Raw genomic sequence first — 23,111 nt, 5'->3', positions numbered from 1 at the left:
TCCAATTCATAAATAAAATGTTATTTCCAACAAAACATTTTCCTTCAGCTTTTTAAAATAAAATAAAAAATTAGATAGCAAGGACTAGAATTTTAGAAATAAAGATAAGAATTAGCCAACATAAATAAAAATTAACAAAAGAATTCAATCAATTTTTCACTTTTAAAAAAAAAGTACAAAATAATAATATTCACCGCTAAATAAAGATGGCTGGTCGAGTAAATAAGAAATTAAATAATTTCTAAATATTTTTTATTCTTTTTCCAAAAAAAATTTGAAGTTGAAAAGAATGAAACCTGACTCATCTTCTTCCTTTGATACAGGACGTCTCCCTCCTTACCCTTCAAAGTCAAAATTAACCGGATTTGTTTCAAAATGGATTGAGGGAATGAGGTGGTTGTGAAGTTACCACTCACAGCAGACCACATGCACTTAATTGTCTATAAATATCAAATGGATTTCTAGTTTCATTAACCGGAACCCAGGTAAACACAGAGCCCAAATGCAGGCAAAGCCATGTGAAAAATATTTGCCGGCCAACCGGCATTGGGGAAAAGGCTGTGAGGCCACAAATGGCGCCCCCTTCCTTGATTGAACACAAGTAATTCGAAAGAAGCAAAGCATGTTTCTGTCAAATTATCCACCATTAGAGGATGCAAAATTTGAGACAGTGAAGGCAGTGGCCAATACATCTATCTATCTATCTACCATTAATCAAAAAACAAAAAAAAATAAAAACTCAAGTAATGTAACTGTTTTTTCTTTTATTGCAAGATCAATGAGAATCTTACACTATGCAGCTATCATAGCAAATGTTTCTCAACAACAGTCCGGCCAAACTTCTCTTGGACATCCTTCGGAGTTTCAATCTGGAAATAGCAAAAGATAAAACAGTGATCACAAACCCTGAAAGAGAGAGAGAGAGAGAGAGATGTCCATCATCTAGGCAGACTGGATTACTTACAGCATTCAGAGCTTTAAAGAGAGCCCTGACAGTGTTATAAGGATTCCTAGAACCAATGACCTGCAAAAAAGTTGGAGCTTTCAATTAAAACTCCAGAGTATAGGAGGTGTGCTTGTGGCTCGGATTTGGCTTATAAGATCTTTACCTTGGATTTAACATTTTTGAAACCAGCTAAATTCAAAATGGCCTTGACAGTTTTTCCTGCTTTCATGCCTGTTCTAGTTGGGGCAGGCCACAGATACAGCTAAGGGGCACGCACAAACAGAGATAAAAACTAGTAAAAAAGAGGAAAAGTGATAAACTTGAGAGAGAGAAAGTCGGAAAATGAAAGATGGGGAAAAGCAAAAACCTTGGTTTTCTTGTACTGTGTTTGTACTGCATTTGCAATTGTGTGCTCCTCATGGCGCTCTATGTAGTGGAGATTCTGGAAGCATTTCTCACGTGCCTGTTTGTTCAATCAAATTAGTTCACTATTCAAAATATCTCAGACACATAAGGCAATTGACAACTCAGGCTATTACAACTAAACAGAAAGCAAAAAAATAAAAAAATAGGAGCCTCTGAACACTCCCAATTTCGCATAATAGGTCAATTTCTAAAATATGGTGCAACCTCTTTCCAGACATTCCTTTAATGATTATAGCCTTTTCAAGAGGGTAAGAGGGGCAACAAAATGAAATGGAATCAGAACTGCATGCATTCCTTAGCTGCCCTGGCTTTACTGGTAGAATCAGGGGGGCCAGGTTACAAGAAGCCATTGAAGAAGGTTAGGCTACAGGAGATGAATGAGTTCAATATAACATAATCTTGATGATATGATACTAGATGAATGAAATAATGAAGCATATTAGTCTGTCATGGGAAAGGAGAAAAAATTACTTCACCATTAAAAAGCAACATTATTCAAGGCCAAAAGCATCAAATTTATCACCAAGCACTGACAATTACAAAGTGCTGTGGAACTTGGAAATCTTGATTGCCATTTACTGGTAGAGGTGTACTCCCTTGGAGAACTTATCCAAATTTTTATTACTCTCTTTATCCAATAAACAAAAAAACACGAATTCCAAAACAGAAACAAATTAACAAGAAGTTTTGAAGAAATAGGAGGGCAGATCAAAGTAACACTCCTGCCTGAATGACAATGACTCACAAATGAAACCAAGAATATCAATATCAAGATAGAATAGGTAAATCTCATGACAATCCTGAAATGCTAGAATATAGATACTGTGGGCAGCGAGACATGTAGTGGTCTAACTAAAACACATTTTGGCATGCACAAGCACGCACACAGAATTTTCTGTTTGATTGCTCACAAAATATAATCTGCAACACTAATCCCCAACAATGAACAGCAAGCATCTTTAATCCATCATCAATTGAGAAGGCATTGTCGCAACAAAAGGACTAAAAATGTATGCTACAGACCCTTTTTTATGTTTCTCATACAATTATACTCTTCTATGCCAATGTAAGTGGGGAGAGCAAGAAAGACTAGGAATAGCCAAGAGGCATCATATACTACACAACGAAAAATATTGTACATGTGAAGGAGCATCCAAGCTCAGAAGTATCTCAAAAACATCCACGCATTACACACGTTCGTGGACAACAAGCATTCTATGTTTGTGTCATAATGATGCAGAAGATCGCAATCATAGCAACATGTACAGGATTTAGATCAAAATCTGATTTATGCTAGGCCCAAAGAATGGCGAAGAAAGAAAAAGAAAGCCTGCAGACTAGCAATAATGTGTGCGCCATGTAAAAAAATAAGCAATAAAAATAACTATAATAAAATAATAACATTTTAAATAAAATAACAACACTTTGAATTACCTTCTGGATAGCAACATGGACTCTTGGCCCTTTAGCTTTAGCAAAACCAATAACACCGTGATAGTTACCACAAGCTAACATAGCAGTGTACTTGACCACTCGCCCTCCCTGGGTCAAAAAAAAATATTTCAGTAACAATTCTACATAGACTGCTCATAAATCAAAGGCCTAAACTGGTAAGGCAGTAATACCTTGGTAACTTTACAAGTTCGATTCACATTTATCACTCTGTCATCAAAACCCTGTCAATATTCAATAACATTTCGGATCATATATGGAGCATAAAACTTACCAACAATACCAAATAAATACAGAAAAATGAAAATATAAAGAATTAGTGTTGCGAAGCATGACTAATATGATGCCAAAAGTGGTGAAGCAACAATCGAAATAAATCTCATTGTAGATAAATCAGCATATATACTTAAGGACGAAGGCAACCACCATACACGATGCACATAAATATGAACTTAAAATTGTAAGGGTAACAACTTCATGCAAAAATTTAGAGACACAATGCGCATTCACAACCAAAGATCTTAAAGGTTGAAATTGACGGAACTGACATAGCTCAAGAAGCTATAAAATAGGTACCTAGAAATAGAAAGCAAGTACTTACTTTCCGGTACATTGGTCTTCTTTTCTTTTCTGTCAAAGAATTTCTCTGCTCCGCGAGATTCCTTATCTCCTCCTCAAGAACCTTCCCCTTCTTTCCAAAAGTATAATCCAACTCCGCTAACTTCTCTTCCAGTTTCTTGTCAATCTCATTCAGCTTCTCTAGCAGTATATCATCCCTCTCCTTCATGTCATCAAACTCATCCTCCTTGCCCCCATCATCCTCATCCTCCTTGCCCCCATCATCCTCATCCTCCTTGCCCTCAACATCCACACCTGGTGTTTTTTTCTTTTGCTTCTCAGATTCAGCATCTTCTAAGGCATGGCCACCTGGTCCCACTCCTGCACGTTGAAAAAATCCATAATTGGCAGGATTATTGGGATCATAAGCTTCCTTCCACTCCACCAATCTCATTGCCTTGTTTAATTTGTGTTGAAGGATAAATTTATCCTTTCCTTCTGCTACCTTCAAAAGATTAATCAAATCCCCAATCACTCTATACTCAGGACGAAGCCGAAAATGTTTTTGCTCAAAATTGTCAATTTTCTTCATCGATTTGAATGCATCATCAAGTGTCTCTGTCAATAATAATAAAAAATACTCAAAATCATCACAATCCATTACATATCCACAATAACATTTCTTAAATAACAAACCGAATATCAAGAGCAACAATTTTATTACATACCAGCCTCAGCGAAGCTCTTGACTAACTCTTCGTGTTTGTCAAACTTCTTTAAAAAAAGTTCATCTCTTTTCTTAGCAGCATCGGTAGAAAACCAGCTATCATCGTCACTATCCGAATCAGCAGCTTCATTTTCATAAACTTCCGGCTTCCCTGCATCCTTTTGAATCCTTTTCTCTAATTTTTCTATCAATGGACCCACACCCAAGTAATCTTCTTCATCTTCTGCATCAATGTCTTTAGTATCGAGACCATTTCGCCTTCTTGCCTCTCTTTCCTTCTGTTTCTCGCGCTCTAGCTCATTCAGAAGTTCCCGGGCTACACTGGAGGAGGCACCAGAGAAAGTTGAAAAATGGGTTTTGGAGAAACGGGAGAGCGAGAGTGTTTGGGTGCTGGGAAAGTGGGGGAAAGTCGAGATTTTCCGGGAAAGTTGGGGCATTGGAGGTTTTCTAGGTTTTTTCAGGGACTGATAGAGGAGCAAGCGAGACCATGATTTAGGGTTCATTTGTTCCTTTCTGACCTTTTCCGTTCAGGTGTTCGTTATGGAATCATTTGAGAGTTGAGAGCAAGAAGAGAGTGAGAAAAACCTGTCTGCTAGGGTTCTACGACCTTTTCTTTTTCTAAGCCCTAACAGGCCCAATAGGGCCCAAAGCTGGCTTTCGATTACAGTGTCAAGCCTTCGAAGGTATCCGGAAATGGAAAGCATTTCTTCCTCACTGTACTCTTCAAATTGCTTAAATCGAATCCCTCTACTGTGTTTTGGTTTGATTGAGTCCCTTTATGCGAATGTGGTTCCTCCATATGACAGGACCATTAATCAATAAAAATAAATAATAAATAATTGGAATGTATCCATTTGTAATAATAATAATATTAAAATTCATTAAATAATGATTCCAAGCTAAAACTTTTTATTAAAAAAATTATTATAGCTAAATTAGCTAGTTAATAGATCTAGGTGATGTTAGAATTCTTCTTTAAGAAAAATTTAACAAACTTGAAAATTCAAGTTGAAGTTGATAATAATAAAAATTTTATGGGATGAAAAAATTGATTCACAAAAATCTAATTAAAAAAAAAAGATAAAAGAGAATTTTTAGGTAAATTAAAAGTAACTCGGGTCTCTAATAACTCAATCGGAAAGTTTGAATAATTTTTTCCATAACCTTGAAATTCTACTTAGCTAATGCTGAAATAAAATATAAATTCAAATTTAAATTTGAAATATATTAATTAGATAATTTTGAATTTAAATAAGACTAAATTTTGTTAGTGTGTCAAGATTAATATCGTTACAATTCCACTCTTATTAAAAAACTACCTTGCCCTAAATGGTAAGCCACCTTTTCTATATTTAGTTGTATTTGAATAACTTGTGATATTTGTAAGCTAACTTTTGATTTTTCTTCTAGTGCACGCTTAATTGATAATATGATCAAAGTTAAGGTACCTAATCTCCTTCTTTTAATTCAAGTTCCTTTCTTTAATGGTCTACATGTGTGTTCTGTCTCTTCTATACTTTATATAAGTTTAATTTAATATTTTGTAATAGAGTTACTCGATCTTTTAAGTGTTTCTTTTCAACTTAAAAAAAACATTCTTTAGATTGATAAGTGCTTCCATAAGATCATCATAGATGAATGCCTTAAATTTGATATGTAGGGGATCCTCCCCCTTAAACATAGAAAAATCTAATTTTATTGGCCTTAATTGAATTGAGTTGTCCCTGGATGGTTTGATTTTAAGTCGATGATGTCCATTAAACCTTTAAACTTAGAAAAATCTAACTTCATTAGTTTTTCATATCTAAGAACATAATTATAAAATCAAAACACCATTTCAAGTAATCTAACATATAAAACTCAAAATTCAATATTCTACACATTACTAACTAAGATTCAATTTATGCTAAAATAAAAAACCAATCATGGTGAAAGTGATTCTTACCTTCCAAACACAAGATATCAAAGATATTACAAAGAAAATCAAGCTTTCTTCACCTTCTCTTCTTTCTCCCTTTAACTTTTGAAATTCTCACTTTAAAGTTCAAAAACTCAATAAAAGCCTTTAGATTTCTAGTTTAGATCATCTAAACCTCTTTTGGTCTCTTAATTTAGCTTAAATTCATGTTTTCTCTTATAATTTGATGAAAAAATGAAAAAAAACACCCTAGCCCTTTTTCCTTGTTGAATCGTGAGCCATGGCTTAAGATATATCCATTTATATAGTCACAATTTAAGTTATTTACTACAATGCTCTTATGTTTAGCTCATGTGTTTTATTTTTAATTTAACCAGATACTTTATCTTAGTCCACTATTAAAATACTATACTTAAATTTATTTAATAAAAATTTCTTTCCAATTATTTATTTTTCTTCTATTCTAAATTTTAAATTTACTCATTCCGTCATTAGGTTTAATTTCCAATGTTTTTTTAAGACCATAAAATTGTAAAACATGGGTTTACATTTGAAGTCTATAAGGCATTTCATATTTAATAATGTTCAAATTTAATAATGTTCAAATTTAATTTTCTAATAAGTATAGTAATAACAACAATAACACAACTCTCACTATCGATAATCATGCTATATACCTTATTATTTATGTGACATCTAGTGTGGAATATGTTCTTCATTTGTTGTTTTACGTTATCCTTTTGAATCTGAACATTAAATGTTCTTCTAATCACCAAAATCTTTCCATCAGTTGGATACTCAACATCACTACAGTTGTCAAGTAGTAGCATTTCATTCTCTTTGAATTTGTCTATTTCAGATTTCATATCTCCATGCTTCCTTATAACGATAATCATTTTGTTTGGACATTCTGAATCTATATGTCCACTCTCCAAACATTTGAAACCCTTAATATCACGATTATGATTAGATAAAATTTTAGCTTTACCTTTTATTTTAGTGGTCGAATCTTTTCTCCTAGCCTTAGATGATTTGGTTTAATTGCCTATAATATTTGGCTTTGATGTGACAATCTTTTCTCACCTATAATTCGATCTCCAAGCTGAAATGAAATCTTAACTACCTTATTGATATGTAATGCCCTTTCTCTTGAACTACCTCTCTATTTGATAGCCATATAAATCATATCTTGAAGCTTAATATAGTGCTGCAACTCAACTAAATTAGTTATATCTCTATTCAATCCATTCAAAACCTTGCCATTGTAGCTTTTCTTTCATCCACAACATTAACTCTAATCATGAAAATCTTTATTTCCTTGTGGTAATCCTTCACACTCATGGAACCATAAAATAAATTTCCAATCTTTGATATAATTCTTTATAATAATGACCAAGAACAAACCTTTTTCTCATGAGTGCTTTTATCTCATTCCAAGTCTTTTTGGGTCTCTCTCCATTTCTCCTCTTTCATAAGACAAGTTGATCCTATCCAATAATAGCATGGTTAGTAAATATAATAACAATAAGTTTTATTCTTTTTACCTTAAAGTAATGATGACAACAAAAAATCAACACCACTTTCTTTTTCCACTCCAAATAAGCTTTCAAATTGTTTTTGCCTTGAAAAACCATAATCTTCATCTTAATGCTGCTCAAATCTCTATACAAACCATCCCAAAATACATACTCCCTATCTTCTCTCTTGTGGGTGAATTACTCAAGTGACTGTACTACTAGTTTAATATGTCATATAGTCAATCATTTAGTTATACATGTCATTATTATATTAATGTAAATACATATTTATTATTAATAAATGCTTAATTTATCTTTAATATTCATATAATATTAGATTAATAAATTTAGAGTAAAGATAAAGTTCATTGAACAAAAATACGTTGCAAAGGAAATTATAGAGTTGTTATAATTATAGAATTTCTATTACATCAAAGTATTGTTCCTAAAATATTCCTGGTCGTGCTCTCTTAAATATTGGGCATTCATTAGAGTTGTAGAAACTAAAACATCCTTTATGAAAGGAAATAGTTGTTCTCATAAACTGAAATATAATGGATACCTAGAAGTAATATGTAGGTGTTTGTCATAAGACATGTATATTGAACTGACCATATGAGAATTCTATATGGAGATATCATATATGTTTATGAAAAAGCTCACGTAATGGTTATGTAAGTAATCTTTAAACTTGATAGTATTAAATTCTCTTATATAGATAATGTTATGTTTTGATCCTGTTACATGTTATCTTAATTGAGGTAACGAAAGGGCAAACATTGGGGATAATATGAACTATATGAAGATACTTGAGTGGTCAAGAGAGGATTCACCACCCTATGTGAATTAGAAAATATTTCATCTGTTCTCAAATAGTATTGACTGAGAAATCATTGGCCAAGGTGGAATGAGATTTGAAAAAAGTTTCAAATCTTATTCAAATGATCAATAACTATTATATATAGAATAAACATGATTTAACATGGTAGACATACTACATGCTTTAATGTTATATTAGAACATTGTTGATAAAAGGATATTAATTACACTGAGAAACGGGTCACTGAAAAATTAAATAATATTTGGGGGATCATGACACGTTGTTAGACGATACACCTGATTTTCAAATACAAATTAATCAAATGTTGAATTGATAATAAATTAAAATTTTTAATTTATTTAATTCCATTTAATTAGGATTAGAATTTATATTTGGGTTAACATATTACAAACCTAATAGGTCACACATATTAAGAACCATTAGTCAGAAATTAAATTAGAATTATTTAATTAAGTATGACTTAATTAAAATATATTTTAGAAATTAAAAATTATAATAAAATTAACAGAGGGACTTGATTAAAACATCTCCAAATACAAATTATATTTCTAGACCTAGAAAAAAATTAAGTAAGGACTTGATTGAGTTAATTTCTAAAATTATTCTGAATTAATATATGGATATTATTTAGGGGCAAATTGATATTTTACCAATTTATAAGTTTTTTTTCAGATTTTTCTATAAATAATAAGATGTGCATGTTATTTTTTAAGAGTTGTTAGTTAGACAGAAAAATTATGTAAACACAAAATTAGAGCTAGCACTCTAGACATAGCAACCCTTCTCTCCTAAATAGAGATTTAAAAGATTTCTCATTGGTGGTTCGTGTGGATTATCATTGAAGGCTAAATAATTTGACTGCTTGTGGTTTGCAACAGCCTAACCTTTAAAATAATAATTCAAAGCTAAAAAAGATTAGATCTATAGATAATAAATATCTAAACAACTCTAGATCTATCTAACAGGATCCTAGGGACTCCAAAATAATTTTGTTTTATTATTTCCGCTATGTGTATGACATTCGAAAACCTAACATGCACATCCCTGAGCTTTTGGTTTCTATATGATCGAAACCTAACACAATGGTTATCATGAAAATCCTTGGCCTCCTCATCAATATTTGTTATTATATATTCTTTTAGGGGTGAATTAGCTCGTTTCACAAACCTTTTTTCCTTCCAAACTCATTGGTATGACCCATCTAAAAAACTAGCCACTTTGGTTCTCAAATCAGTCATCCCACTCATTAGTTCAATAAACCTTGTGTTCATCAACTCTAATTATTATTGCATGACCAAGTAACTTCATTCAAGATTATTCTTGTTTTTTGGTGGTGATGATCTACTCTTAATTGATATCGTCAAAAGCTGAAAATTAAGTTATTAGCACAACACACACACACACACACACACACACACACACACACACATATATATATATATATATATATATATATATATATATATGTATATGTATATGTATATATCGTGTTTGACATAAAGTTTTGGATTTTCACTTTAATATGCTCTTCTTCACCTTTTACTACTCAATTTTTAAGATTTCAGTTCTTTAAGGAACTAGTTCATAACAAATTAAATATTAATATCTTAATGATACAATTAAATAGTGTAAAGACTCAAGAATTAATAAAGACTAAAAACTATCAAAACAAAACTATGAATATAAAAACACGACTATCAATACGAATTCAAGCAAAATATGAACAATACAAAGATTAAAAAAAAAACACTACAAAAATTAAGAAACTAATGGAATAAGATTTAAATGATTCAAAATAACAAAAGCACTTACACATACACACACACACACATACATGGTGGCTAACACTAAAAAAACAATGATGCAATAACTACATGTTTTTTGTTATTGTTGTTGTAATTTTCAAGAAACCCATCTAAGTAAACATAAAATATCCCAAATCAAGATTTAACTCTAAAAAACCCCAAGAATCAAGATTTGAGGCACGCCCTAAAAATCTCTTTTCTGCGATTTTATTTGTTTTTTTATAAGACTTTATTTAACCAAGATCACAAATAATATCTATTTTTTTTATATAAAAAAAACTAGATGCCACAACTAATTTTTAGAGAAGATAAATAATTTGACAAAAATAGAGTATATGAACTCAAAGATAAAAGGTATACAACCTAATTTAGAACCTTATTCTGATATCAATTGATGTGAACTCCGTGGATATAAAGATCCAAAAACTCACAATCAAATCAACTCTTCCAAAAAAAGGTAAGATCAAATTGTAATTGAGCTTGACACAACAATAATTTATACATAAACACCAATACTATAAGTAACGGAACCCTAACCTAAAACCTATAAAGAGATGTGAACGAGAAATATAAAAAATATCATAAAGCTTGATTAATTATTTGATAAGTCAGAGTAGTTAAATGAAGAATTGAAAAGTTTGAGCAAAACCTCACATAATAATAATTGTTGAAATCAAAGTCTTTTCTTAAAAAAAAAAACCCTAAATACAAGCTAAATTATTCTATTTATAATATGCAAAAATATCCTAAATAATGCTAGAAAAATAATTAAAGAGTTCTAAATAAAATAGAAAAAGAATCATAAATCAACAACTAAAACTAATACAATTCTCACACTGTAACTTATGAATCTTATTGTAAGGCCTTACCGATGTTCGATTGCCATGAAATTTTAAAATAATATAGAGAAGACCTCTAAGAACTTGTGGTAAAATTTTGTCCCAATACAATGGTCAAATAAAAAATTATGCTTGTTAGAGTAAAATTATACATTAGAAAAAAATAAATCTTTAATTACTGAAATTAATTAACTCATGAAGTAGATAGATCAGACCCTTCTTGTATATGAATTAATTTGACTAAGGTCTTATATTTACTTGTTGATGTATCCTCCATGAAATCCACCTTGACCCAAATATTTTGAATAAACCCATATAATACATCTTTGAGCTATATTGCCTTTTATCATATAATTAACCAAATTAAAAATTGCAATTGATCTTTTGGTGCAGTCTTGATTATATCACCTTTGTTTTACTTCACACACACACACACACATATGTATGTATGCTAGAATTCTATTATATTATTAGTATGCATGTTACATCTTTGATTTGATATCAATTGCAAATTTGAATATATATTTGGTATGCATGCTAGAATTCTATTATTATATTTATGTTAAAAGCATGTTTGCTATGAGTTTTTAATTTATTTGCTTATAGATTTAAAATTATATAAAATTTAGAATATCTTCTATGTTTTAAATGCTTTTGCTATGATAAACTAAACATCCTTATACAAGTATAATTATTTTTGAAAAACAATTTCGTGCATTGTAATTATCTCTCGGGCTAACTATCATCTTAATGTATAACTTCTCTTTTTTTCAAGTATCATTAGCAAGTTCATAGAGAAGTTTCATATTGCATTATAGTTACCACTTGTGCATTAATAGATCTAACAGTGAGAACATGCAAATAGATAGAAGGTGGTTTGATAAGAAATGAGAACTCTATTGTTTAATTTAGTTTCTGTAAGATTCTAAAATTGGAATGTCATAGTGTATCAGAGATATGATATTTGAATGCCATATTTTTATTTATTTCTTTCTTTTGTGATCTTTTTATTTTCAGGTCGATGCCTTTTTTTAGATATTTCATGAGAATGTTTAACTTCTAACTACAAGGATTCATCTGGTAAATAGAAACCCATTAATTTTAACTCTAAAGAATTCATAGAAAGACCTAGAAAAATTACTAGATGCCTTTTCTTATCAGATATAAAAGTTTAGCCTGTATTTATAGATTAAGGGATGCAAATGAAGAAAATGAAATTGATTACACTCTAAATTCTAACCAAAATAAATGTAAATATATGACAAAACATGATAAGTTATTGATTCCTCATTCTCCTTGTTGTAGTGCTCTTTGGTCGTGTTAGTTTATGCAAGATATAGGATTTGTCTTGTTTAATTGCTACAAGTACTTTCTCTGCCAACTAAACAATTGAGAAGAACCTCTGGTTTTATTAGACACATAGTTTTTCAACTGGGCTGTTGCCTTTGTACCTACAAGATTATAACAAAATTTACTCTTAAATAGCTCAAGGCAAATTGTTTTGATTGAGGTTTATAAAGATAATTCATTAAAAGAACACCACTACACTTCTTGGAACTCCTTAATTGACTACATTACAAATATATAAATAACAACTCCACCTCTTATGTTTCTTTTTATTCAACTATTTATTTGTTATGTTGATATCTCTTATGGACTCTAACAATCATATAATTTTGTTCAGAATAAAGCAACTTAAAAAGAAAAGTTGTTATACTCTTCATTAAATTTTAGTCCTTAATTTTTAAAATTTATTTACAATCAAGTCATACATGATTAATCATCTCATTTTAATTTTTAACTAATGATTTTTATATATGTGACCCATTAGATTCTCTAACAGATATAAATTATAAACCTAAATAAAATAAAATTAAATAAATTAATTTATTACCAACTCAACAATTAATTGATTTATATTTGAAGATCAAATCCAATGTCTAACAACCTGTCATGATCTCTAATATTAAGAAAGTCTTAAGTAATTTGATTTAACCTTTTAGTGACTAATTTCTCAATACAATGATTATCCCTTCATCATTAATGTCTCGATTTAGATATTATAGCATGAAGTATGTTTGCTTTGTTAAATCATGTTAGTTTTCAACATTATAGTAAATGATTTCTTAAATAAGATTTTAAAATTCTTTTCATAACTTATTCCATCTTGAGAACATATGAAACATTTTCTCTAATTCACCCAGGGTGATAAATCATCTCTTGATTACTTAAATATCTTCATATTATTTATGATATACTCAATATCTACCTGTTTGTTACTCTTGATTAGGACAACACGTGGTCATGATCAAAACATAACATTCTCTATATAAGATAACTTAGTAATATCAAGTCTAAGGATCACTTACACAACTATCATGTTAGTCTTTCCATACATAGGTGTTCTTTTTATATAAAATTCTCTTGCGAGTCAGTTTAATGTACATATCATTTGACAAACACTTACATATTAGTTTCAAATATCCCTCATACTTTAGTTTATGAGAGCAACTGTTTTTTTTTATAAAGGAAGAAACATAATATATATCAGTCTCAACAACTCTAATTAATATACAATCTTACTTAAACATTAATCAGTAATATTTAGGAACAGTACTTTAATACAATAAAAATATTATAATTATAACTTAATAATTTTCTTTATAAAGTTTTTTTTGTCTTATTAACTTTAACTTTACTCTAAATTTATTAATTAAATATTAAATTCATTAGTCCAATATAAATAAATATTAAAAAATTATTAATAATAAATATTTTTAACATAAATAAAATCAATGCTATAGTACATATTTACCATTACTGTTAGGCTCCTCCCTATTACTAGAGAGGAGGAAGCACTTCAACTGATGCCCTTTATGTACTCTACTTTCGGTATCTTAAATCTCCTGGAACTACCGTCTATTTCGTAGTTCCTCGAAGTAACATCATCAATTCGGTTTCAACCCCATCACCCGCAGCTATATTTGCCAAAATCTGTGACCAATGTCTCTCCCTTCAGAAGCCATTGGTCATGCTCAGTGAACTTGGCAGACAATTCTTCAGTTTATGACTACTGATCACCACGCATTCAATTGCTAATTCTATTTGCTGCTTTTGATGTTAGCTCTGTTACTATCAGCAGCTTGTATTCGAGTGGCAGGCCGTCACTCTTGCTCTAACCTGGGATTTGAAGAAACAATAACATTACAAATACATGTAGGAGCTTTGATAGAACACTCCACCAATAATCTGAAATTAATTGTACATTTTATTTAACTTGCAAGAATTATTTGCTCCTCTCAGGTAACTTCAATGCGCTTTGGTATTGGTCAACCAATAATCCTGTATTATTACAATATCAATTACAACATACTATCCTAATTTTTATCTCAAAAGTGCAAACGAATGTGATTCCCATACAGCATCCTCTCCAGTTCAAATTTCCATAGCCAGACGAGTAGCAAACTTAAAAACCAAGGGCTGAAGTAGTAATCTTAACTGAGCACTGGCATCTCAACAGTGATCGGTGAAGATGAGTTTTCATAAAACTTAAAACAGTCAAGATGCTAGATCAGGTTGCTTCATCTTATTTAAGCGCCATTGCAGCATGACTTAGGAATTCAAGAGCCAAAAATCAACTCTTTCAAAGACCTTAGAGGTGAGCTGTATCCATAAACTACAGTGTCTCTCCATAGAGCCATACCTGTAATGAAGGGAAAATTTTATGTTCAGCGCTATCACAAGCTCCTCATAAGTGTAGAATATTGCTTACTTGCCCCCTATTTTCTGGGCATGTGGGGTCGGGGCAAGGGCAGAGGCAGAGCAGGGAGTTATCTATGCTAAATTCCAAACATAAGCTACACAAGGATAGAGGGGCTACCTATCCATGAAACCAAACCAGCTGTTGCTGCCAAAAGAAATTTCCCACTAACGCTGTTGAAACTGCATCATAATTGAATTTCTTCAGTTGCCAAGTCTGAAAAAAGAAAAATAGCTAGCAATTGCAGATGAAGATTCACTAACAGAAGATAACTTACTAGTACATGCATAAAATATTCCCATAACCATAGAAAAGGGAAGCCCATGTAGAACCAGTGAACCTGCAAAAGGTGAACATGCATCTGTCAGATACGGAAATTAATCTGAAGATGGATAATCTAATGCACTGAAATATCAAAGACATATCAAGAAGATTTTTTATTATCATCCTAACTCATGGTTAAGAAGTGTTTAATTTGATTACTGCCCCCCCTAGAGTGTATAGATTAAGATTTATAAATCAGAAGTGTCATTATTAACCTGGCAACAAAGCAGCCGCCTCACTATTCTCACTTTGAAAAAAGACTAGCTTTACCTACAAAAGCCATTTCTCTCATTTTCTTCCACAACCCCACCCGTCTTTTCAGGTTTTTAATAAAAACTTTTGTGTTGATGTCATTTTACTATTCCTTGGTGAGGAATTACTGTTAGCAGCTGTCAGTTATGAAGCATTGTGGTGATACACAACTCATGAGTAAAGTTCTTGTCAAATAAAATACAATGTTGAGACATGTCTAAACATTGTAGCAGACTGGTCGGAGTCCCTTTTCCTGATTCCTTCTGTAGTCAAGAAAAGCAAGCATATTGAGAATTCTCAAGAGTTGAGAGTATCAAAAATGAAGTAAATCAACGATACTTGTTCTAGAAATAAGGTGTTAGCATGTGAGATGATCACAGTGACAAACTACGATTGCATATAACTATGAAATTTTAGAAAGCTTAGCATAAACATGGGTATATCTTATCTGTAGAAAATTGAGAGGCATAGAAAATGATGGGGTAAAAAGCAGTACCACATTAAGTCACGAGTAAAAAGGGCACGTGGGATCATAAGTCCATTTCCAATCATAGCAAGCAGCATTGAGAAAGCCGATAAGCCTTTAATATTATCAGGATTCAGGAAATTTGTCCACTGAATAAGAAGCATAAGTCTTGGTCAGGGATGCAAAGATGAAATGCCTGATTCGATAAGCCAAATTCTCAGAGAAAGACCACATATATTACCATTTGTGACACTGGCATCCACATGAAGAGAAGTGTTGCTGTCCATCCAGATATTGCTCCAACAAATTTTACACCTTTTTCAGAGAGTTTTCCTGTTCGTGCCTGCAAAATTTAGCAGGTAAGTCTAAAGGGGTGCTGAATCAAAAGGAAGATTTCCTGTGAAAAACAAAGAAAGGGGAAGGAAATTGCAAAATTATAAATCTAAACACAAGTTTCAAACAGATTTGCTAGGCATCATGAGCGATTACTTCAGTATCATTTCATTGTCATTACTCATTAAAAGCCCAAAATCTTAAAAACCATTATAGACACGTAGGATGCAGGTACCCAATCAGTGCACATATTTGCTATTAGCTATAAAATTAGTGCTCAATCGGTCCTCTTTACGAGTGTTTACAGCCTCTCCAGTCATTTGATCTTAAGTTAGTAAACTTAGAAGCAAAGTCCATTCAAACAGAATTAAATCATCCAATTCTACATGCTTTCTCTTTGCTAATCTTTAACAGTCAAACATGACATGTGATTACATCAATATGACCAAAGGCGGAATAAAACCTGAAAAGCTTACCATGACAACAGCTGCGACTGCTGCGACAAAAGATATTACCCCTGGCAAAATGGAGTTCGGTATATATGGGACAAATGTAGACCACATAACCTGCACTCAAATTTACAAAACCATTAAGAGAATATTCCATGAATACTTAAGAGTATATCAATGTTTTTAATCCCACAACAGCCAAGATGAACACATAAAGATGAGAAAAGGCATAGGTGCGTAGGTATTTAGAGGTGTGTAAAAGTGAGACAGAAAATGGGGTACCTGAGGGAGGACCGACAATCCACAAACAGTGATAAAATCTTCCCAAAAGCGCCAGATTCCAGCATTGAGCATTCCAAAGTAATTCAAGAAATTTAATAGCAAGCCAGTTGCTACAACAACTGAAGTGACCATATAGTAAGGCAGAGGCATGGCCTCTGCCATTGCAAGCTGGGCAATTACAACGTAAATCGAAACCACTCCCAGTGTCTGCACCACAATAACCTCGGTTTCCCTCTTTTTCGCAAAGTAGGAAAGCAATGAAAGGTTTCCAAGCAGCCCAGTTAACATCCCCTGCATTATGCAAACTCAGAGTTCCACGTTTCAATACAGGTAATAAAACAGTCGTCTCAAAATGCCCATTTCAGGTCATGGGATAGCAATCATCCCATTTGATCATAAAAGGGAAAAAGATAAAACAAAAGGTGGGAAATTATGGGTTTCACTCAATTAATCAGGCATATGAAGAAGCAATGAGTGAGTAGAATAAATAGAAGAAAAGGAAGGGGGAAAGGTGAGAAAATTACCAGCCATGGTACAGCCAAAAGGGCAGTTTTATTTCCAGACATAAGATTTTTTGCATTGAGAATGATTTGAGGCATTTGGAGTAACAAAAAAGGGACATTTGCTCCTCCAGAGAATTTGGCTGTCCAAGAGTCCCATTCTTCAATTTCCTTACTTCTATGATTCTTTACCTTCACTGTTGAACCCTTTTCAAAACACCAACAACAAAATCCTTAATCCAACACAAAGTCGTCACCATTAACACAAATCAGAAGGGTTTAGAGTGAGCAGTAAATTACCAGGTCAAGAGGGTGAGGGACGTCAGAGTCAAGAGCAGGAACTGGAATGAGTCGGCGCTGAGGTGAAGTCAGAGAGAGTGAGTGAAGATGGAGGAAGGGCTTGTATGGAAATGATTGAGAGTGGTGAGGAGGAGGGCAATTTGGGTGCAATGAGAAAGAGTGGCAGTGAGACGGTGCTGCTAGTAGTGACTTGTTAGCAGCAGCTGCTGCTAGTATCAGAGAATTTGCCATTTTCGTTTTTGAGGGGAGAATCAGAGATTGAGAGGGGGAAAATCTTGTATATACTAAAAAAAGAAAAGGAAAAGGAAAAAATCAAGGTGGAGACTTGAGATTGGGCGGTGAGTGTTTAAGAACCTCCAGGTGACATGTGGCTCCTTCCTTACGGTGGGAAATACTTTTTTTCTTTCTTTTCTTGATTTGTAAATAAGAGAGTAGCAATGCTTGACATTAAAATCCTGCTTGGTACGGTGTCTCAAAGGGAGATGGGGTAAAATTTGAGATATTTTTTTATTTAAAATTATTTTTATATTTTTAAATTATTTTAATATATTAATATAAAAAATAATTTTTTAAAAGTTACTGCAAATAAGGTGTCGGCCTATTCATATAATTGGCGTTCTAGAGAAATAGCACAGGAGTGCAATGCTACCTGAAATGAAATTAGCTTGTTCGTTTTAAAATATTAGTAGTTATTTTTTTAGATATTTTTTATTTAAAAATATGTTAAAATAATATTTTTCGAAATTATTTTTAAAACACAAAAACAAAAAAAAATCACCGTCTTCGATAAACAAATGAAAAGGCAAAGGAGACCAGCAGCGGTGGATCGGATCTTGTTTTTCTGAGCTAGAACTGGTACTGGGAAGGAGGATTCTTGGTAGTTACTCCTCGTTGAGTTGACTGGGACTCCATTGATGGATCTCAATGAAGAAATGAGGGGTTTTTTTTATGGGATCTCCGGCCATGCATGGGTGCTGCTGCTGCTTTCAGCCATAGCTCACATGTGCATTGAATTTTTGACCTTCCTTTTCTTCTTCTTAAACCCATTAAAAATTAATTAATTTCATTAATATTTGTTTAATACAAAGATTAAGCACCAGTTGACACGCAACATCTTGAACGGAGCACTCCAAATGAGGGTGGAAAAGGCTTCTTCTACTGGACAAATTGAATTGCTACTTTTTTTTGTTTTCTCTTTCTTGTGTTAGGGTTTGTGCTAGTTTATTATGTGAGTCTCTATATTTTAACCTTTATGTGTGAAACACTTTCTATTTATTAACAATGGCATGGAGTAGCTTTCTCCGCCCCTTTTATTTTTATTATACTAATATTTTTATTTTTATTTTTTATTTTTTATTTTTTTTACATGTTTTTTTTATTTTTCTTTTTTCATTATTGATTTTTAATATAAAAAAAATTGTATTTTTTTTTCAAAATAATTTTTTGCTGATTTTTTTAATATTGAACTGTTTGAGAATTTAGCTCTTCATTTAACAAAAAACATTATTGATTGCTATAATATTTTCTTGTATGATTTTTTTTCTTTATTTTTATGATTTTTTTTCCAAAATGATCATTTTTTGTTTTTTTTTTTTTCATATTGAGCTGGTTGAGAATTTAGTTTTGCAGTTTTTTTATATAAAAAAAAACATTATAGATTACTACAGTATTTCTCTCTCGCATGGTTTTTGTTTTGATACAATATTTCTCCACATGTTTTTTTTTCAAAATTATCTTTGTTGAATTTTTTTTTAATATTGAGCTGATTGAGAATTTAGTTTTAGTTTTCCCCACATGTTTTTTCCTTTATTTTTTTGTTTTTGTTTTTTGTTTTTTTTTCCCAAAATTGTCTTTTGTTTTTTGTTTTTTTTAGAATTATTTTTTTATTTTTTTTTAATATTGAACTGGTTGAAAATTTAGCTTTGTACTTTTTTTCTTTAAAACACGTGATTGCTACAATGTTTCTCCATATGATTTTTTTTCTTTGTTTTTTTTCCAGAATTGTCTTTGTCAATTTTAGTTTTTTTCATATTGAGTTGGTTGATAATTTAACTTTGTAGTTTTTTTCTTGAAAAAAAAATATGGATTGCTACAGTGTTTCCTCACATGATTTTTTTTCTTGCTACAATGTTTCCTCACATGTTTTTTTATTGATTTGTTTTCCAAAATTATCTTTGTCAAATTTATTTTTTTCATACTGAGCTGGTTAAAAATTTAACTTTGTAATTTTTTTTCTTTAAAACACCGTTGATTGCTAAAGCATTTCCCCACATGATTTTTTTGTTATAATTTTTTAAAAAAATTATCTTTATCGAATTTATTGTTTTTAGTATTTAGTTGGTTGAAAATTACAACTGTAGATTTTCTCATGAAACACTATAAATTGCTACAGTGTTTTCCTGCATAGTTTTTTTTCCTTTCGTTTTTTTATGATTTTTTTTTCAAAATTATCTTTATTGATTTTATTTTTTTAATATTGAGTTGGTTTAGAATTACAATTATATATTTCCTCACAAAACATTATATATTGCTATAGTGTTTCTCTACATGATTTTTTTTCCTTTTGTTTTTTTATAATTTTTTTTTTAAATTATCTTTGTCTATTTTGTTTTTTTAATATTAAACTGGTTAAAAATTTAGCTCTGTAGTTTAATTTTTCTTGAAAATATTGTGGATTGCAATAGTGTTTTTCCATATAATTGTTTTTACAAATCCATGACAACGCACAAGTATGCCATAAACTCGCAACAACGTGCGGGCATAGCAACTAGTATTATCTATTCCCTGTTAAATATGAAAAATTAAATTAAAAAATAATATTAGACATTTATATTATTTCATTCGTAAACCATGGGTTCCTAATTAATTAATATCCTCTTCTAACATGTAGGATCTCTTTCAATAATTTTTTAATTTTGCTTCATCCTTCTATTTATTTTTTCTCCTTTTTGCATAATATCCCATTATTATTTTTTTATTCTCTACCATGCTTGATCCTTTGTCCTCTCTTCTTTTTATTTCACTCCCTAAATTTTTTTTTTATTATTAGTATTATCATCATCATAGCAAGAACTAAATTAAATACCAAAAACTAAATTGGACCAAAAATATAATTTTTAGAAATATATAAAAAAATCAAGGGTCAAAAAACAAGTTATGACAGCTACTCATTCTTTACAATAGTTATGACACAAGGTCATTGAAAAATTTATTTTCTTTTGACTTTGTATAGTAAGTTTTCAACAAAAAAGAAAAGAAAAATAGCACCCAATTTTTTTCTTCAAAATGAAACAATTTCATCGAAAAGTAACTACCCTCAAAATAAGATAAAAAGCAAAACAAGTCTTATAAAAAGACGACTAACCTTAAAAAAATAGAAAATATATATCATCGAAAGGTGACTAACCTCGAAACAATTAAAAAATCAAAGTAAGTCTCATCAAAAGATAATTATCCTCAAAACAATAAGAGAGGCGACTAACCTTAAAACAATAATTAAAAAAAGTAGTCTAATAGGGAGGCGACTAACCTCTTTATCAAATAATTAAATAAATTGTCTTATTAAAATGTGACTTTCCTTGTATCAATTAATCAATATAAATAGTCTCATTAAAATGTGATTGTCCTCGTAATCAAATAATCAAACATTGTTTCATTAAGAGACAATGATCTCTATTAGGGGTGAGTAAAAAAACTAAAAAACCGATTAAACTGAGAAAACCAGAAAAAAAATAACCGAAAAAACCGAATCGTGAAAAAAATTGATTAGTTCTTAAAAGTGTATTTTTATTAAGGTTTTATATTATCATTTTGCACTTGAAATATCAATAACTCCTTAACTAAGAGCATGTTTTATAATAACAAGTCTGATAATATAAGATACCTTTAAATTATGGTAAATATTCATTTTAAATGCAGACCTATCACATAAATTAAAGGATTGATTGATGAGTTTAACCACTGAAAATAAGAAGATAAAGAGATGGCTAAGCTTAGAAAAGAGATTCTGATTGAATTCAAATTGGAACACCATTCGGTTATTGGATCATAACTAGAGCTGTAAAACTTGGATTTAGGTGTGATTTATATGGATAGAAAACTAAGACATAGGCCTAAAACTTTCATAAAGAGTCCAAGATTCAAAACGACTGTTTTCAAGTTCAAATTGTAGCAACAACAGAGAAGTCAGAATCTGTCCTGTAGCTCAGGCACTATTCAGTGTTCAGCCCATATCTCGAGTTCTAGAAGTACAAATGACCTCATTTTTATTTTGTTGGAAAGCTGAGACAATTCCCCAGAACTTTCATGAGGACTATCTGTTCAAATTCTAATGTTAGCAATGACACTTTCTGTAGACAGGAAGATAAGGTTGATTACCAAGTCAAGAGGTGGCCACCCACTCAATAATTAGTCATCAAATCAATAGTTTCAAATTTTGGCCTATAAAAAGAGGCATTTGCCATGCATTTAGGCATCTGGGTTTTCATATCAAGATCATATTCTTGCTCTCTCTCTTTATATTTTTGCAATACTTAAGTTTTGTTTATATTAATCTCTTGTTTATACTTTTCATTTCCTTTCCTTTACTTAGTTAACTTATATCTTATTTATGTTCTTATCTTGTTTATTTATGTTTCTCTCTTTCATTATGTTTAGCTAAGCTTATCATGTCAAGGTGAAAAAGTTACACTAATGGTGTAAGAATAAGTATAGTATAAACTCAACATGGACTTTAATATTTGATACTAACATGTTTTGTATTTGTTATCTTGTTCATTTTTAATACTTTGCTTGTTAAATGGTTAATCTAGATTTATGTTGTATAACCCTTGGTACAACAAATACTTTGTATTTTCATAGCCCAATCATATGGTATAACCGACACCCATGCTATGAAAGGAACTTGATTTGTTGTTAACATAAGTTATAATCATGAATACCTGACAACATTTACAAGTATTAGTATTATTCGAATAAGATAACTAATGTAATCATGTTAACAATTTATAATTCGATTGGAACCTTCTTTGTGTGTGGTTTCCAGTTGAGTAATAAAAAGAGTTTATACTATACTTGTTTGAAATATCATTAGTGGATCCTCTAACCTACATAATTATTTTATCCTTGTTTAATCCTTATATCAATATCACATCTCAAAGCTCTCTTCAACTTCTTTTATGTTATTATCTATTTTTTTATTTTTTTATTTGTAGTTTATATAGTTAAACTTCCTGTAATTCCAATGAAAGGCAATTTCATAGTTATGTCATTCCAATGAATATTGGTTGGTGTCTGGGTGTTTAGTAATTTCTCTAGGAGAATTTTATTTTAATGTTAATTTTTAATTTACCATATTAAAATGGACTTAAGCCTGCGCCTCTAACTCCTAGGTCCATTATAACCCCGGGCTCAACAA

General features: G+C 31.0%; 2 protein-coding genes across 2 annotated transcripts; both read right to left on the bottom strand.

The window, feature by feature from the left end:
- Window positions 1-605: 605 nt before the first annotated feature.
- LOC133670137 (uncharacterized) lies at window positions 606-4,716 on the bottom strand. Its single transcript, XM_062090621.1, has 8 exons — window positions 4,111-4,716; window positions 3,426-4,000; window positions 2,998-3,048; window positions 2,807-2,914; window positions 1,314-1,409; window positions 1,110-1,208; window positions 965-1,024; window positions 606-869 (listed from the first exon to the last, which is right to left on the bottom strand). Exons 1-8 carry the CDS (start codon window positions 4,610-4,612, stop codon window positions 804-806), a joined length of 1,557 nt encoding a protein of 518 aa, XP_061946605.1. The 5' UTR covers window positions 4,613-4,716; the 3' UTR covers window positions 606-803.
- Window positions 4,717-14,274: 9,558 nt separating this feature from the next.
- On the bottom strand, window positions 14,275-18,097 carry LOC133670189 (maltose excess protein 1, chloroplastic-like). The gene is made up of 9 exons (XM_062090694.1): window positions 17,696-18,097; window positions 17,420-17,602; window positions 16,896-17,186; window positions 16,641-16,730; window positions 16,073-16,174; window positions 15,862-15,980; window positions 15,067-15,129; window positions 14,910-14,971; window positions 14,275-14,732 (listed from the first exon to the last, which is right to left on the bottom strand). The coding sequence occupies exons 1-9, from the start codon at window positions 17,924-17,926 to the stop codon at window positions 14,650-14,652; spliced, it is 1,224 nt and encodes a 407-aa protein (XP_061946678.1). The 5' UTR covers window positions 17,927-18,097; the 3' UTR covers window positions 14,275-14,649.
- Between the last annotated feature and the right edge of the window lie 5,014 nt (window positions 18,098-23,111).

This window comes from Populus nigra, chromosome 12 (assembly GCF_951802175.1).
Source record: "Populus nigra chromosome 12, ddPopNigr1.1, whole genome shotgun sequence".
Taxonomy (NCBI): Eukaryota; Viridiplantae; Streptophyta; class Magnoliopsida; order Malpighiales; family Salicaceae; genus Populus; species Populus nigra.
Note: the sequence above shows the minus strand (reverse complement) of the source record. Positions and strands in the feature narration are given on the sequence as shown.